Source organism: Crocodylus porosus, unplaced genomic scaffold, assembly GCF_001723895.1.
Source record: "Crocodylus porosus isolate Cpor-Errol unplaced genomic scaffold, CroPor_comp1, whole genome shotgun sequence".
NCBI lineage: Eukaryota > Metazoa > Chordata > Crocodylia > Crocodylidae > Crocodylus > Crocodylus porosus.
In genome coordinates this window covers 181,408,664-181,423,600 of record NW_017728906.1, presented here as the reverse complement: position 1 = coordinate 181,423,600, position 14,937 = coordinate 181,408,664, and the positions used below count along the sequence as shown (strand labels likewise).

Here is a 14,937-nt window from a genome sequence, read left to right as displayed (position 1 = left end):
TGCTGAAGTCTGCCAGTAGGAGAGGAACTGTGGAAAAAAGCTCTGGTCATAACTAGTTCACTCTCCCTGTCATCATCTATTCTCTGCCCCTTGCGACACAGGATACTGAGCAAGGTAGACACCTAGGGACGACCCAGTAAATGGAAGTTCTTACGGTTCTTAAGAATGTGTGAAGTTTTCAAAGGCTTTAGAATTTGGCCAAATGTAGGTGTCTGCTCATGGGAACAATAAAAGGGACATTTCTAACAGAAAAGCCACCTCTGGACAAATGGTGACGTTCCTGCTTCAAAGCATGAGGTAACAACAGCTTTTCAAGAAAAGGTTATCAGTGTGTTTTCATACATCTGAGCCAGTTCAGTTGACATTCTCCAGAATTATTCAGTTTGTGGAAAATACAAGCCTGAACAATTAAAGTTTTCCAAAGTTAGAGGCAACTGAAAACAGAGATTTAAACAGCAAGTGCCGTATAGCCTTAAAAAAAGACAGTGCTATCAGCAGTGCTTATAATAAGCTGGACCCCTTTTGATCATTTACATTGTATCAGAAATGTCATCTTTCTCTTCCAGTCAAATACTAAACTAGTTACTCCCTATTTCTCCCCAGATGGTTACGGAATGGAACTGAAATCGATATTGAAAGTGATTACCGCTACAGTTTGATAGAAGGAAGTTTGATCATCAGCAATCCCAGTGAAGCTAAGGATTCTGGGCAGTATCAGTGTCTAACTACCAACATGTTTGGCACCATATTGAGTAAAGAGGCCCTTCTTCAATTTGCATGTGAGTAACAATATTCAAACATGGATATATCAATCTATTACACAACTTAATAAGGTTCCATAAATGCCATAAAGCAGCAGTCCACAACCTTTTTAGATTGCGAGTTGGATTGACTCAGTTTGGGTCGAAGGTGTGATGGTCTTAAAACCCAGTGACTGCTGCCAGTTTTCCTTGCAGTGGCACAGGGAAAATATCCATCATGCTACTTTTTCCTGCATGGAGAGTGCCCACTTCTGCCACTTTTGCCTTTGGTGGCACAGCTGATCCTTTTCCCTGCGGTAGCAGGAGAAAGAGACTGCTGCCAAAGCCTTCTTCCACAAAATGCTGCCAAAATCCCATGGTCATGAGCTGAACTGAATGGTTCTGAAAGCTGGATCCAACCCACAAATCACAGGGTGCTCACACCTGTCCTAGAAAAAAGAAAAAACATACAAACCAATATTTAAAAACCTATATTATGCCAGGCTAAAATGGTAGAATCAGTCATAAGCTACTTTGTTTAAATAGCTGCTTTCTGTTTAACTTTTTGGAGTGAGAATAATCAGAGGAAAGTTGCAGAAAGCACTTTGTTTGGAAAGTTTCCAAAAGATATACCATTTAATTATCAATTTGTGCATTCTCCCAGCATATTTTTAATGTTGGGCCCATTTTCTAATGGACACATAAATCAATTTATCACAGTATTTGAACATGTGCATGTGTATATAATGCAGTGATAGATTATTTGAGTCAGTGGCTGTAATTGCATGTGTACATTATGGTTGCACTTGCATGTACAATCAGTATAGAACATGAATTATATGGCCATCAAAAATGGCAATAAATTAAATTATCCCTGGATGACATAGAAATTAAAAATTAAATGGCACAACATTAGAAATAATTTTAAATTATGGGCTTTCTGCAATTTTATATATAGTGACAAAGACAGAAATATGGAAAATTAAAGTATGTGGATGGTTAAGGCAATATTCAAGCATTTAACATACCTCTGGAAAACTAGAGGTGCCATTTAGGAACTGACACATTATTTTAGTAAATCAAGTGTCATGCCTCCAGCAATGTCTTATCCTTATTGCACACTTCTATTCTGTAGCATATCATATTATTGCATGGCCTATTATGCAGTGATTTATTTATTTTTTAAAGTAGAGGATATACAAATAATTCTTTCCCAAGTTTTTAGCTCCTGCTGGCAATTAGACAGTCCCCTTGGACATGAGGTTTTGCTACCCATTGATTTTACTTCATAGCTGCAAATGCTATTACTGAAGTTATTAATAAGGTGATGGAACTATCCAATGTGTCTCTGGAATAGGAAGGAGTCTATTTTTACCAGTAGTTTGCCACTATTTGTGTCACCATTGCAGTCCATATTGATATGTAAAAGACTCCAGTAACATATATATTTTACAAATTGCATAGCACTGTAATTAAACTTAAAAAAACAACATTATAATGATCCTTGTCAGGAAGTGTTACTGTAATTCAGTCCTAAAGTCAGCTCTGGTAATGTATTGTCCTGGCTTCCCTAGTATATTACAAAACTATTATAAAATGCGTTCTTAACTATAAAAGATTACAGCTGGTGAAGTTGGATTGTTTCAGAGCTCTGAATCACAGCCTCTTTCATGAGAATGACTAAGGGAGTGATCAACTGACCCCAATTGCACAAAGAGACAAACGACTCAGAAATAGGGCTGATAGCTGTAGAAAGCAAGTGAGACTTTGGTGTCTATGATTGCAAAGTGCTAAGGATCTATAATATACCTCATTAGAGCATTTTATTTTGATTTTTTTCTTTTCAAATCTCTAAAACCATAGAGATGGATGGATGGACATAAGAAGAGAAGGAAAAGAGAGAAATGGGATGCAAACAAAGGTTGATAGTAATCTTAGTGTGGGTGTAGGCAGTGGCTGTGGGTTTGAGTTTTGGTGGTGACAATGCATGTATTGTCAAAAACCCATCCACAGGATACCAAGTTTCTTCCCAATGTGCCAGTGCTTGTCCCAAAAAACAGACCATGATTTTCCCTGGGATAACTCCTTGTCCCTGCAAGCCTCATCTCCACTGTCCCCCTTACAGCTGAAGCAGGGAAATCTCTGGGTATGTCTATACATGCTATTAGTTTGAAGTAGGCTAGGGCTAGAAGCTGCCTGCCAGCACAGGAGGATACTGTCCTGGCCAGGCTCTGTGATCAGAGTCTGCCCTGGTAGCAGGAACCTCCCAGGGGCAGGGCACAATGTCCCAGCCCTGGCTCCAATCATGGAGCCGGGGCTGGGAGCTGCCTGCTGCTGGAGGAGGGGGAAGAAAAAAAGAGAAGTTGAATGCAAACAAAGACTGGTTTTTATCTCAGTGTGGATGTAGGCAGTGGTTGTAGGTAGAGGGACATTGTCCCATCTGGGTTCCTCGATTGGAGCCTGCCCCGGTGACAGCAGCTCCCAGGAGATCAAATTGTTCTCCTGCTCCCTGATGCCTGAGCTGACAGGAGCAAATTTGCTCTTGGTCCATGTCTACACATGGGCTACTGTGCAGTAACTACCATGAGGTTAATATGCTACCTGTATTTACGAATGCAAATCACCACATGTATCATATTAGTATAACAAGCACAAGAAATCTGAATGACACCTTACAAAATTTGATGTTTGTGACATATATAACCAATTATACACACACTAATATGTATATATATTTATACATGCATATATGTGTTTCTATTTATCTATTTCTATTTATCTATGTCTAGTGTAAAGCCTCTCAGGTCAGGACCCAAGCACACTTGTGTACAGTCAATAAGATACCATTTAATGTAAACATAGTTCTTCACTTATTGCAAAATGCAATCTGGAATACTTTCACATTTAAAGCATAACTCAGAATGAAAAATATTCTCCCATAATGCAGTGATTCTTTGACATGCAGCAATTCGCTATATAAAATGGTGTCACTATACTATATTAACTTATTACCATGCTGATGAGAGCTTTGAATTGATAATGTGACACCTTTGAATTCTCTCACATCCTGCTGAGTTTTAAATCTGTAAGCTCATAGCAATCTATCAAAAGTTTAGATTCTCACAAATTTCTGTCAGTAAATTAAACACAAAATGACTCAAGAATAAAGTCTTCTCATGCTGTTTTCAGCTTCAAAACATCTTTCTATGTCAACCTTGCTAAATTGATAGTTCATATATAAATCAGAACACCCTGCTTTCTGGGGCATTAAGTTGATTTTGATCCAGAAAATTCAGCTGGTTTTCCTTGCAGCAGTTGTTTAAAAGTTTGAGTAATTTCTTCCTGGACTTATAGGCAAATTACAGTGTGCAGTTGTAGTTATGGTGATGCTTGATAGTTCCACTAGAGCTAATGATAATGAGTAGTTTCCATTAGGAAACCTGAGGTGCCTAAAAAGTTACATCTTAAGCGTGCTTCTCCAGTGCCTTTTTTTTATGTTTTTCCCACTACAGCTTAAAGAATAGCTTTAATTATTATACAAAATGTTGCGAGTATTTTAATCTTTAAATCTTTAAACAAGTTCTCATAGCATCTCAACATTACACATCATGTCAATTTCCCTTTTATTTATAGATATTATTTAAGAACTTTCATTCATTCACATATATCTTTATGCTAGTGTTAGAATTAGAGCCCTTAATAATGTCATCATCATCTATATTGCTACCAGTGCTATATTGCTGCTTCCTTCCACCCAAATGGTTTCCCCATATCTGAACCTCCTGTGTCTAAAATGGTTGAAAGTAGGGCTGTGCAAAACACCATTGTTTTGTTTTAACATCTGTTTTACCATTTTGAAGGGACAGTGTTTTGTTTTGTTGTTTCATTTTGAAGCAAAGTCCCATTTCGTTTCATCATAAAAGTTTCTTTGTTTTGACGAGTTTCAATGTTTTGCCCATAATGAGGAATCATGAAAATACCTAAAACGTTGTCATTTCTAGCCTGATTTGGATGAAAATTGCAGGGATGGTAGCCCCTTCTGGGGGCATGAAGTCTGCCAAGATTCAAGGAGACAGGTGCAGAGATTTCTGGGAAACTTCAGAACCGCAAAGTGATCAAAACAAAAGTCTTGACACTTGCTGGCAGAGGCAGCCTCCTGTCATCCAGCATGCAGATCTGGGGGCTCACACCCCTGGGAGGGCTGCAGGGCTGTGCCAGACTCCTCCCAGGGTGAGATCCCCTGGATCTGCACACCAGATGACAGGAGGCTGCTGCTGCCACCTAGGCCTGGCAACAACATTAGTTTTCCCTGGCACTGAGTGTGGGCTGTGCCCAGGCAGCAGCCTGAGCCTCCTGTCATCTGGTGCAGCTCTGGGGGCTCTCACCCTGAGAGGAGTCCAGCACAGCCCAGCAACCCTCCTTGGGGTGTGAGCCCCCAGATCTGTGCCCTGAAGAGAGGAGGCTCAGGCTGGTTGTCCCACCTGGGACCAGTGCCAGACGTGGGCTTTGCCCAGCACCGGAGAAGATTGCTGCTGCCACAACCTGAGCCTCCTCTCACCTGGTGCAGATCCGGGGGCTCGCACCCCCGGGAGTAGTGCGGCACAGCCTGATGGCCCTCCTGCAGGTGTGAACCCATGGATCTGTGCCCTGATGAGACAAGGCTCAGGTTCCTTGTCCCACCTGAGACCAGTGCCCCTTGCTCACCTCCCCACCCAGCTGCAGCCCCCCTATGCAGCCCACACCCAGCTACAGCCACCCCATGCATTCCAATCCCAGCTGTGGCAGCCCCTGTCCAGCTGGAACCCCTCTGCAGCTTACCAGCATCAGCAGCTGTGCTTTTGGCACCCTGCATGGTGGGAAGCAGTGCTGATCAGCCCCAGCCTCCAGGTATCCACCACCTCTGCTACAGCATAGTGCTGCTGCCTGGCTCAGCATGGTGCAGCACAGTCTGTGTTCTTTTGGGCAGCTCTAGACTGTCACCTGGGGCTGCGTACCACTCGTGGGCCACACCGGCCCAGGTCCTGTGTGCACAGAAGTGGTGCACAAGGCTGATGCACGCAGGACCCAGACCAGTGTGGCTGGTGGTCCCTGCAAGTAGTGTGCAGATCTGGGTGACAGCCCAACACTCAGGGCTGTGTTCCACTCACAGGAACCACCGGCCACAGAGGCCCGGGTCCTGCATGTACAGAAGCGGCGAGCAGGGCTCATGAATGCAGGACTCAGGCTGGTGTAGTTGGTGGTGCCCAGGAGTGGCACCAGCCATGGGTGACAGCCCAGAGCTACCAAAAAGCATACAGCTCTGTGCTGCATCACGCTGAACTGGGCAACAGGAGCAACGTGCTGTGGTAGAGGCAATGGATACCTGGAGGCTGGGGCCAAGCCACACTGTCTCCTACCATACAGGGGTGCAAGAGCACAGCTGCTGATGCTGGGGAGGAGTCCAGCACAGCCCCAAAGCCCTCCTAGAGGTATGAGCCCCTGGATCTGTGTGCCGGATGACAGGAGGCTGTTGCTGACACCTGGGACCAGCTCAGAAGCCAAGTAAGCCCTGCTTTGAAACTCAAAAAGTTTCAAAACTTTTAAAACATTTTGAGTGCCCTTGTTTTGTTTCAAAGCTGTTTCAAAGCCTTTTGTTTCATTTCAATTTCATTGTTTTGAACTCAAAATGCATTGAAACAGCTTTGAAACAAAACAGCCGGTGAAATTTCACACAGCATTAGTTGAAAGGCTGAAATATATTTTCTGTTGCTGCAAGTGGCTTGTTCCAAGTTATAGCAGAGGCAATCTCTGTTCTATTGTCATGTCTCAAACCAGAAACCATGATATAGATCACTGTTCTACAAAAGTTTATGTCCCTAGACTAAGTTAAGTCTAGTTAAGTCTAGTTGTGGTAGCTCTTTATAAAAGAGATCATGTCACTCTGTAATGTTTTAAAGACAGGCAACAAAGCATTTAAAGCAATTTTGTCAGGAAAAGTTCTAACTTCTAGGTAATGAGGTGATGCCCAACAATTACATTAGGCCATAATAGATTGAAAGGCAGTTGAGGCAATGAGACACAGAGTTTGTATAATGGTACTCTTTTTCTTAGGCCCTTATTAGACCTTGTTAAAGCCTAGGTCTCCCAGAGAGCAGCAATATGGGGGAGCAATCCTCTCCCTCCCACTTCTCCCACAAGTAGAGGGAGCCATGGACACCCTGCCTAGCATAGGTGGTAAAAGGAGTGAGCTAAGCAGGCTCTGCCTCCCCAAATGCAGAGCACCAGGTAAGACTGTAGGGCAGTTCTGCTACAGGTTGCTGCAGCAGGGGGGAGGAACAGGCACACTAAGATACCCTGCACGATTGCAGCCAGCCCAGCCACAGGTAGGTAAGGTTTTTTTCAGTCTTTCTTTATGACTGCTTGGGCTTGAGGAGCGGGCAGATCGAAACCCCCACAGTTCAGGAGAAGGAGGGGTAGGAAAAGGGTGAATCATTCACCCCTGCATCACTCCCTCCTTCACTGTGGAGATTGTTCCATGACCTGGCCTGGCCAGGACGCCATTCATGGGGCTCATGGCTCCCCCACTATTTGCAAGGGGCAAGGGTGGGCCGCAGCTGCAAGCCGACCTCAGCCTCTGCTTCTTGTCTCTGCATCTCACTGCTGCCGGTGCTTTGAAAGTGATGCAGCATGGTGCCATGTGCCTTGCTATCCAACAATCAGAGCCTAACGGCTCATCCGGGGTGTGGTGCTAGGGAGCCAAGGAGGGGAAATTTCCCTCTCTTTGCTCCCCAGGGTTTGCGCAGCAGTAGCAGCCATCTGTCCACACCCCTGGATGCTGCAGTGAATTGGCCGGGTCAGGTCATGGGGCAATCGGAGCCTGGGGGCTCATCCAGGGGCACAGTGCCAGGGAGCCAAGCAATGGCAGTGAGGCATAGAGGCACAGAGCAGAGGGTGAACCCAGCCCACAGCTGCAGCCTGCCCTTGCCCTGTGCAAAAATCAGGGGTGCATGTGTCCCCACTTTGATTCCCTTGTGCCGCACGTCTGGAAAAGCTGCCAAGATGCACTGAGCTCTTCTCAAGGACATCTCAGGGCAGGCACGAGGATGCCAGGGGCTCCAGCCCATCAGTGCAGCTGAAGCTGGCCCCACTCTGGCCCCCAGCTCCGGGCCCCCCTGGGCAGTGCAGGGCTGGGGCTAGTTTGGGGCCGGGAGGCAGCAATTCACAGGGCCTGCCAATGCCTTGCAATGACCCTGGGCACAGTGGAAGGGGCAGCTGCATGGGTGCAGCAGGCCCCAGCCCTGATCCCAGCTCTGCTCTGCTCCCTCCCAATCCCTGCCCAGTCCCAGCCCCACTTCCCACTCTCCCACTCTAGCCCTTCCCCCACAGACTTTCCTTTCCTGCAGGGGGTGGGGGTGGCACATGCATGCTCAGCCCTCCTAAATTATTTTTCTCCCTTCACCTATGCTGCCCAGCCACAGGCTGCCCAGGTCTCCTGGGCACCAGCAAGCAGGAGGTGGAGGGGTGAGGAATTCCACCTTCTGCTTGCTGCTTCCTGGTAGACCATGGTTGTGATGTGACCAGGAAAGGCATCCCTGGCTCCCTGCACTTATGTGGAGAAGGATGGGTCAGGATGGGGTGAGTGTCACAGCCCTGGAGCTCACTTGCTGTGCCTCGCACAAGCAGTGGAACAGAGGCACCATGCCTAGCTATGATCACCCATTGTATCATGGATTACTGGAGAACTTTAGCTTGGGCAGAGTAACTGTGGTAAGTGGCCATATGGTAATGGAACAAGAACAAAATCAGGCAGATTGGAGATAATCCTACCCTGGACTGGGGTACTTTAAATGGAATAACAAATGCTTTAAACCACTTAAAAGATGTTAATGTGCCAGTCCAGGGGTTTAGGGCTCCAGAAGCTGCCTAAATTTACCATGTAACAAGGCCCTTATTTGCCTACAGCATGAGCTCCAGAAACCCAGAAATGGATCACAGATTACAGGGAGATTTAAAAAATAAGGTCATTGAATTGCTTGAGGTACATAGTCTGCATCACTTTGGCAATTAATTAAATCTTTGCAGTTTGTAGATAACTAGATTTGCTCTTTCAATTAAATAGAGAATTGGTGTACAGCTTGAAGAAGCAGAAAAGACATTTCAAAGAGGTCTTTCAAGCAGCAGTGCAGAAGAAAAAGCATATGCTATAATAAACCTATAAAAACATTGTTGAAATTAACAAAAACGAAGGACTCATACATTGTAGAAGCTCTGGAGATACTGCCGATTCTGAATCACTAAGTAATGTACCAAGTTGCTATAGTTATTTTTAGGTCAGCATTAAAGAGTTATTACAATTATAGCTTCCCATGCTATGTCACCTGTTTGTGTATGCATCTGATTAAAACATAGTCCTTTCAGAAGCCAAAGACAGGACTCCTAAATGCTTATACAGTGTCTTCAGATTTGTAGTGGTCAAGTGGTTGCATGTGTGTATGTGTGCACTTCCTTGTGTTGAAAATTAGTTCATAAAGTTTTGTGTATTCTTAGATATAGTCAAAAAGACAGATATATAGCTTTTTGTTGTATCAATGGTTATTTTAATATAGTTTGTTTGGAAAGAGAAAGTCTGGGAAAGATAAATGTCTACATGGACCTTTAAAATGTGAAAACAAATATTTATGAAGGACCTGAACAAAAAAAAATATTTTTTCTATTTTTCTTATTGTTTTGCTGTAGTAAATATAGTACCTAAGAAAGACCATGCCAAAGACTGTGCAGGCATCCTTATTGATGCTGATTTTAAGAAAGTGAACAAAATAGCTAAGTAATTTCAAGCCATATTAGGAATAAAGGAGATGAATATTTTGCCAAATAAAATGCTAAAATAATTTAAAGAATTTATATGGAAATGCAATTAATCGGCAAATTTTAAGAGAGTGTTATAAAGAAAACAGTGAAGAAGGAAAAGGAAAGATAATGTGTATAAGCCCTAAAAGAAAGTAAATTAAACATATTAGTTAAAAACAAAGTTAGTTCAGATGGTGCGGTGTAATAAGTTGTCATAAAACAAACAAACAAAATAAAATCATCACTTTATCTTACTTGCAAATGCAGTTTATAGTCCTCTGTGCCCATTGATGTAAATGAAATGCTCATGCTCAAGATATGCCATTTACCTTCCAAACTTCTAATCAGTTCATTACAATTTCAGACTATTGAAGAATAATTATCAAATTCCCTTGGACAATCATTAAGCTTAATGAAGTTAGCTCTGCTGGATGTGGCTAACTCATTCGAAAACTATTTTTGTCCCAGCACATCTTTACAAATTCTGAATTAAGTTGAGTTTCTTCAACTCAGAGAGGTAGAACCGAGTCTGATTTGGTTTTGTGCTTTTTTGTGTAGCATAAAATTTTGTTTACAACAGGAAGACACCTCCGGGTAGCCAAAGCAATGAAATAATGATACATTCTGCAGCTACGATAGCTGTTGTGAGTATAAATCTAAACTTTGATGAACAATTTCTAGTTATAAGAATTTATCTACAAAAGCCCTTTGGGAGATGGGGTTTACTTGATAAGAATCTGTAAAAGTTTTACGATTTACCTTTACACACTAAGCCTATTCCATTAAAACAGGATTTATAGTACTAGTCTGATTCTCTGTAGTCTCTATAATGTGTGTTACTTAAATGGGGATTTTAATCTGTAACAATAATTTTCACCACAGTACTTTGTTTGCCTGGCTCCTTTTGTTACTTGTACATCAGTTCACATAAGTCTATCTTTTACATTTCCAGAACCTGTTGGGAAACTGATAAAAGACAAATTCAGTTTTCAAATTAACTGAATTCTGCCCATTTTTGTTGCACTAGAACTGCGTGTCCTTGCCCGGGGTTATATAGCCCCTCTGCTTTAGAATAGTATTCTGCACTTTTCTTATAACAAAGGATGCACTTTTTTTCTGACCTTTGTCACACACCCAATTCATTTCCTCTGTAAAGACATAAAACAAAATTGCTTTTTTTTTTCTCTTTCATAGATTATTCAGCTGTTTGCAAGCATATCTTATCTGTAAGGCAAGGATCTTATCTGTAGTATTTACTACCTAGCTCAAAAAAGAAAAAAGGAGAGGAAGAGTAAAACCTTTTTCTAAGCCATTGACTCAGCTCCTGAGTGCAATTTTACTCTGCTGATTGTCATTGCTTTTTTGTATTTCTTTTTTTTAATCTATTTTCTCATTTAGTCTACAGAAAAAAAGTATTGATTAGCTATAATTCATAGGTCCTTTTTCAATTGATGAACACAGTAACTGTCCACTGACATACAGAATAAGAAGTCAGCAATGATATGGACAAATAAATCAATAGTTTATTGGGAGACAGCCTGCTTACTGCACATTTAATCATGGTACACTTGTGACAGCTTGTTAGAGAGTTCACCACCTCCTAAGAGTTGAGTTTAAAGAGCCACATTTTCTTGCTTACTGTTGTGCACACTGGAAATGCATAGCCTTGGGCATTCAAGTAGGTTTCTTCCATTGCTTCTTAATAAAAATTAATTTTTAAACAGATGATTTCTTCCATCCACCTAGGTGCGAAAAACCTGATATGTTGAGTTAATTCCCAGATTTACAGCATAAAAAATGCTTAATCACATTATGATGCACACATTTCCCTCTAAGCTACACAAACCTGTGCTGCATTACTATAAAATATTAATTGCAATGAAAGATTTAGCAACACGAATATAAGCTGAAGTGGGGAAAGAAATCAGAAAGCAATTAGCTACAGTTTCCTTTTGCGAAACTTCTCTGATAGTCTTGCAATACACTTTGGGTTATGTATCACTTTTCTCTACAGCAGTGTTCAGCATATGTTATTGGCTCTATGAATAAGAGTAAGAGCTACTAAGGAATTTTACAATACAGAGCACATGGAATATTTTTTGCCCAGTGATTCTAAGATACATTTACAAATATACATACCTAGCAAAAAAGTCTACATAGATACAGTTAATTGCACAAGGGTAGGATAATTCCTCTCACTCCTTTCCCCTCCCACCCCCATATATATATATTCTGTAATATATGTATTTACAGAAAACTGCTTTTTCAGTTTCCCAACACTTCCCCTAAACTACAGCAAGAGAGAGAGAGCATGCCACAAGAGGACTGTTTTGGAAATGTGCTCATGGTCCTAAATGTTGTTATCAGGTACATTAGCAAGGAGTGTTCCAATAGGATGGACATACTTTTTGTATGCCTTTACTCCCAAAACAAAATCATACAACATGAGGGTTGGAAGGGACCTCAGGAGGTTATCTAGTCCAACCCCTTGCTCAAAGCAGGACCAGCCCCAACTACATCATTCCAGCCAGGGCTTTGTCTACCTGGGACTTAAAACCCTTCAATGATGGAGATTCCACAACCTCCCTGGGTAACCTGCTCCAGTGCTTAACTATCTCCTAGTGTGAGAGCTTGTCCTGAAATCAAACCTAAACTTCCCTTGCTGCAACTTAAAACTGTCTCAAGGACCCCTTAGATTTCAGTTTTTCTCATTCCATATTGACTTCACAAAGTATAAGGCTCACTCACCTTGCCTTTGTTCTGCATTAGCAGGGAGAGACCCTCTCCTGTTCTTCCCCATGAGGGACATCAGAGGGTCCTCGCTAAGAAGAGAGGAAGGTGTTAATTAATTCATTTCATACTGCTGCCCTCTATGACTATGCAGTCAGATCCAGCAAATATAGCCCTTTTGAAGGTGAAAACACTGACCTTGCTGTAGAAGGTACATAAATAGGAAATTTAGTATAGTTTATAGCATTTGCTTCATTAATCAGAATATTATTCCATTCTTCTATAATCAGGCAGGTATTTTAGAACACCAACTGTAGACTCATATCTGCTTCACTGTCATTCCAGTGAATATGAAATCATTAAATAGTTTAATCTGAATGCTCTTTTGTGAAAAATGAATAGCAAAATCAAATTCAAATTGAATATTAAAAAGTGTTCACTAAACATAATAGTGCATTAACTTGCCTGTATGGTGTTATCCCTCTCCCCTCAATTCTTGTCTACATTTTTGTTTCAGTTGTAGAACCTTTGGACCAGACATCATAGCATGAGAGAAAAGGAATAAAGTGTGCTTTTAGACACAGTCCTTGCTGATAGGAGATGCATAAGTACACAGTACTCCATGCAAAATATTAGTAAGCATAGCACTTCAGAGACATCCCTAAGGTAAACTTCCAGAGTTCCTCTGTTCCATAAGAGGAAAGCTGTAATTTGTTATCACCATGATGAGTCAGGCAATATGTGAGGAGCAGAATGTGTTGTTAATATATTTTATTGGCCCAACAACATCGTTAAGAGAGATGTTAGACAACTTTTCTTCCAGAGGAGAATCAGATTAATTTGTAACACCCAACAAGGGGGTGCAGCATATTTCCTCAGCACATCCAGCTGCCTACTATTGAAGGAATATGATATTGTAGAATATATCAAAGATATATAATTTATTATGTCATTGACACTATATCATCCATAGATAAAATTTCATCCTCATTGATTCTTATATCTATCAGATACTACAAATGTTCTGCTTACTTCAAAATATTGAAACAAAAATGAGATGTATTAGTCCTGTCAGATGCATTTATTACTACATAAGTTTTGATGTCAACAAAGTATTTTGAGTAAATTTGCTTGTGCCCTGCTCAATACTTAATTCTGACAGCATACTTCACACAGTGCATTTTATGTGTTGTGGTCAAAAAAGGAATTAATAGAGAGCAGCAATTTAGGTAAATCTAAATGTATTTATTGCAGTCATTTAAAGATGCATGCAATATCCTTTGGTTTGCACTTTTGCATCTTTTTTTTTTTTCTTATGTCACCTGGAAGGAATGCTTCCAGGAGTGCCAGTCTGGTATTTTCCTTGATAAAAAACTGATCCTACAAATGAAGGAAACAGAAAAGATACAATCTGTCTGGATTTCAGTGATGTATTTAATATGTTGCCACATGGGAAAGTATTAAACTATTTTGAGAAGATGGGGATTAATAAGTACATCTTAGAATGAGGTGAATGGAAGTATGTCTAAGCAAGGTGGAACTGCAACTTTTCACCATTATTCTGAGAAATGCTGCTCACTGTGAATACTTGTCCCAAACTGGAAGCAGTGCGGCTATATTAGTACAGTGTTACAACCATAAATTCCATTTCTAAGTCTCAGCAGAGTTTATTGGCATGTTGTAAAGAAAACTTAGCCAGGTCAGCAGAGAGATGGCAGGACACTGCCCTGGTGATGGAGCATGGTGGGAGCAAAACCACGGTGGCCGGAGCTGCTGTGGGTAAAAATCAAAGGAAAAACCCATGGTGGAGCCAGGAGGAGCTGGAACCAGCTCCCACATCTGCCTGGGCACGCTTTATAAAAGCGTTCCAGGGGTGATTGGCTGGGCAAAAACCTGGCACCAGGATAAAAGATCCAGCAGGAAAGAAGGTGAGGGAAGCAGGAGGAGGAGGAGTGGAAATGGAAGCAGAAGCAGCCACAGCCACAGCAGCAGCTGCAGCAACAACATCCTTGGCTGGCTCAGAAGAGCCTGGGCACTTAGAGGCTCCCAACATGGGAACCTGGTGGCTCCCATGGAAGTGGAGCGTGGTGGAGATGTCAGGCCAGTAAGCTTCCCAGGGGTCATTTACAGACCCAGTGTGGACAGCGCATGGCAGCAGCGACTGGGACATGGGCAGGAATGACAGGGACGGCGCTCTGACGGGGATGGTGAACAACAGGTACTGGACCCAGGGAGGAAATGATGTGGCAAGGGGGGCCAAAGCCTGGGCAGAATCAGATGCCGAGTAAGCCAGGAGGAAAAGGGAGCTGCAGGAGACACTTGGCATAGATATCACCAGTGACCAACTACTGCAGCCCCTAAGGGACTGAGCGCCAGGGAGGGTCAGTACATCGACCCTGATGAACAACAGAATGGTTGGTATTAGGCAGGGTGCACGGGAGGCAGAGCCCCGAGAAGACATATCGTGAGGACAGCCAAGAGGAGGTACCTCAGGAGGTGGGACCAGACATCTATCGCGATGAACCCGGCAGAGCTGGAAAGCCAAGCTCAGGATCGCAGTCACGGTGGGTTGGCCGGGTGGTGGCTATTGGCATGGACAGGTGGGATTAACGGCGTGGAGTCAGGAGATACGGACTGGAGC

At 42.5% G+C, this 14,937-nt stretch overlaps 1 protein-coding gene across 3 annotated transcripts in view; it reads left to right on the top strand.

Moving 5' to 3' along the window:
* Positions 1–14,937, top strand: part of CNTN5 (contactin 5) — a 983,906-nt gene that overhangs the window by 523,793 nt on the left and 445,176 nt on the right. For all 3 annotated transcript variants that reach the window (XM_019530289.1, XM_019530290.1, XM_019530292.1), the window contains exon 6: positions 604–779. In XM_019530289.1, coding sequence (XP_019385834.1) covers positions 604–779 — 176 coding nt within the window. The remainder of the gene's footprint in view (positions 1–603; positions 780–14,937) is intronic.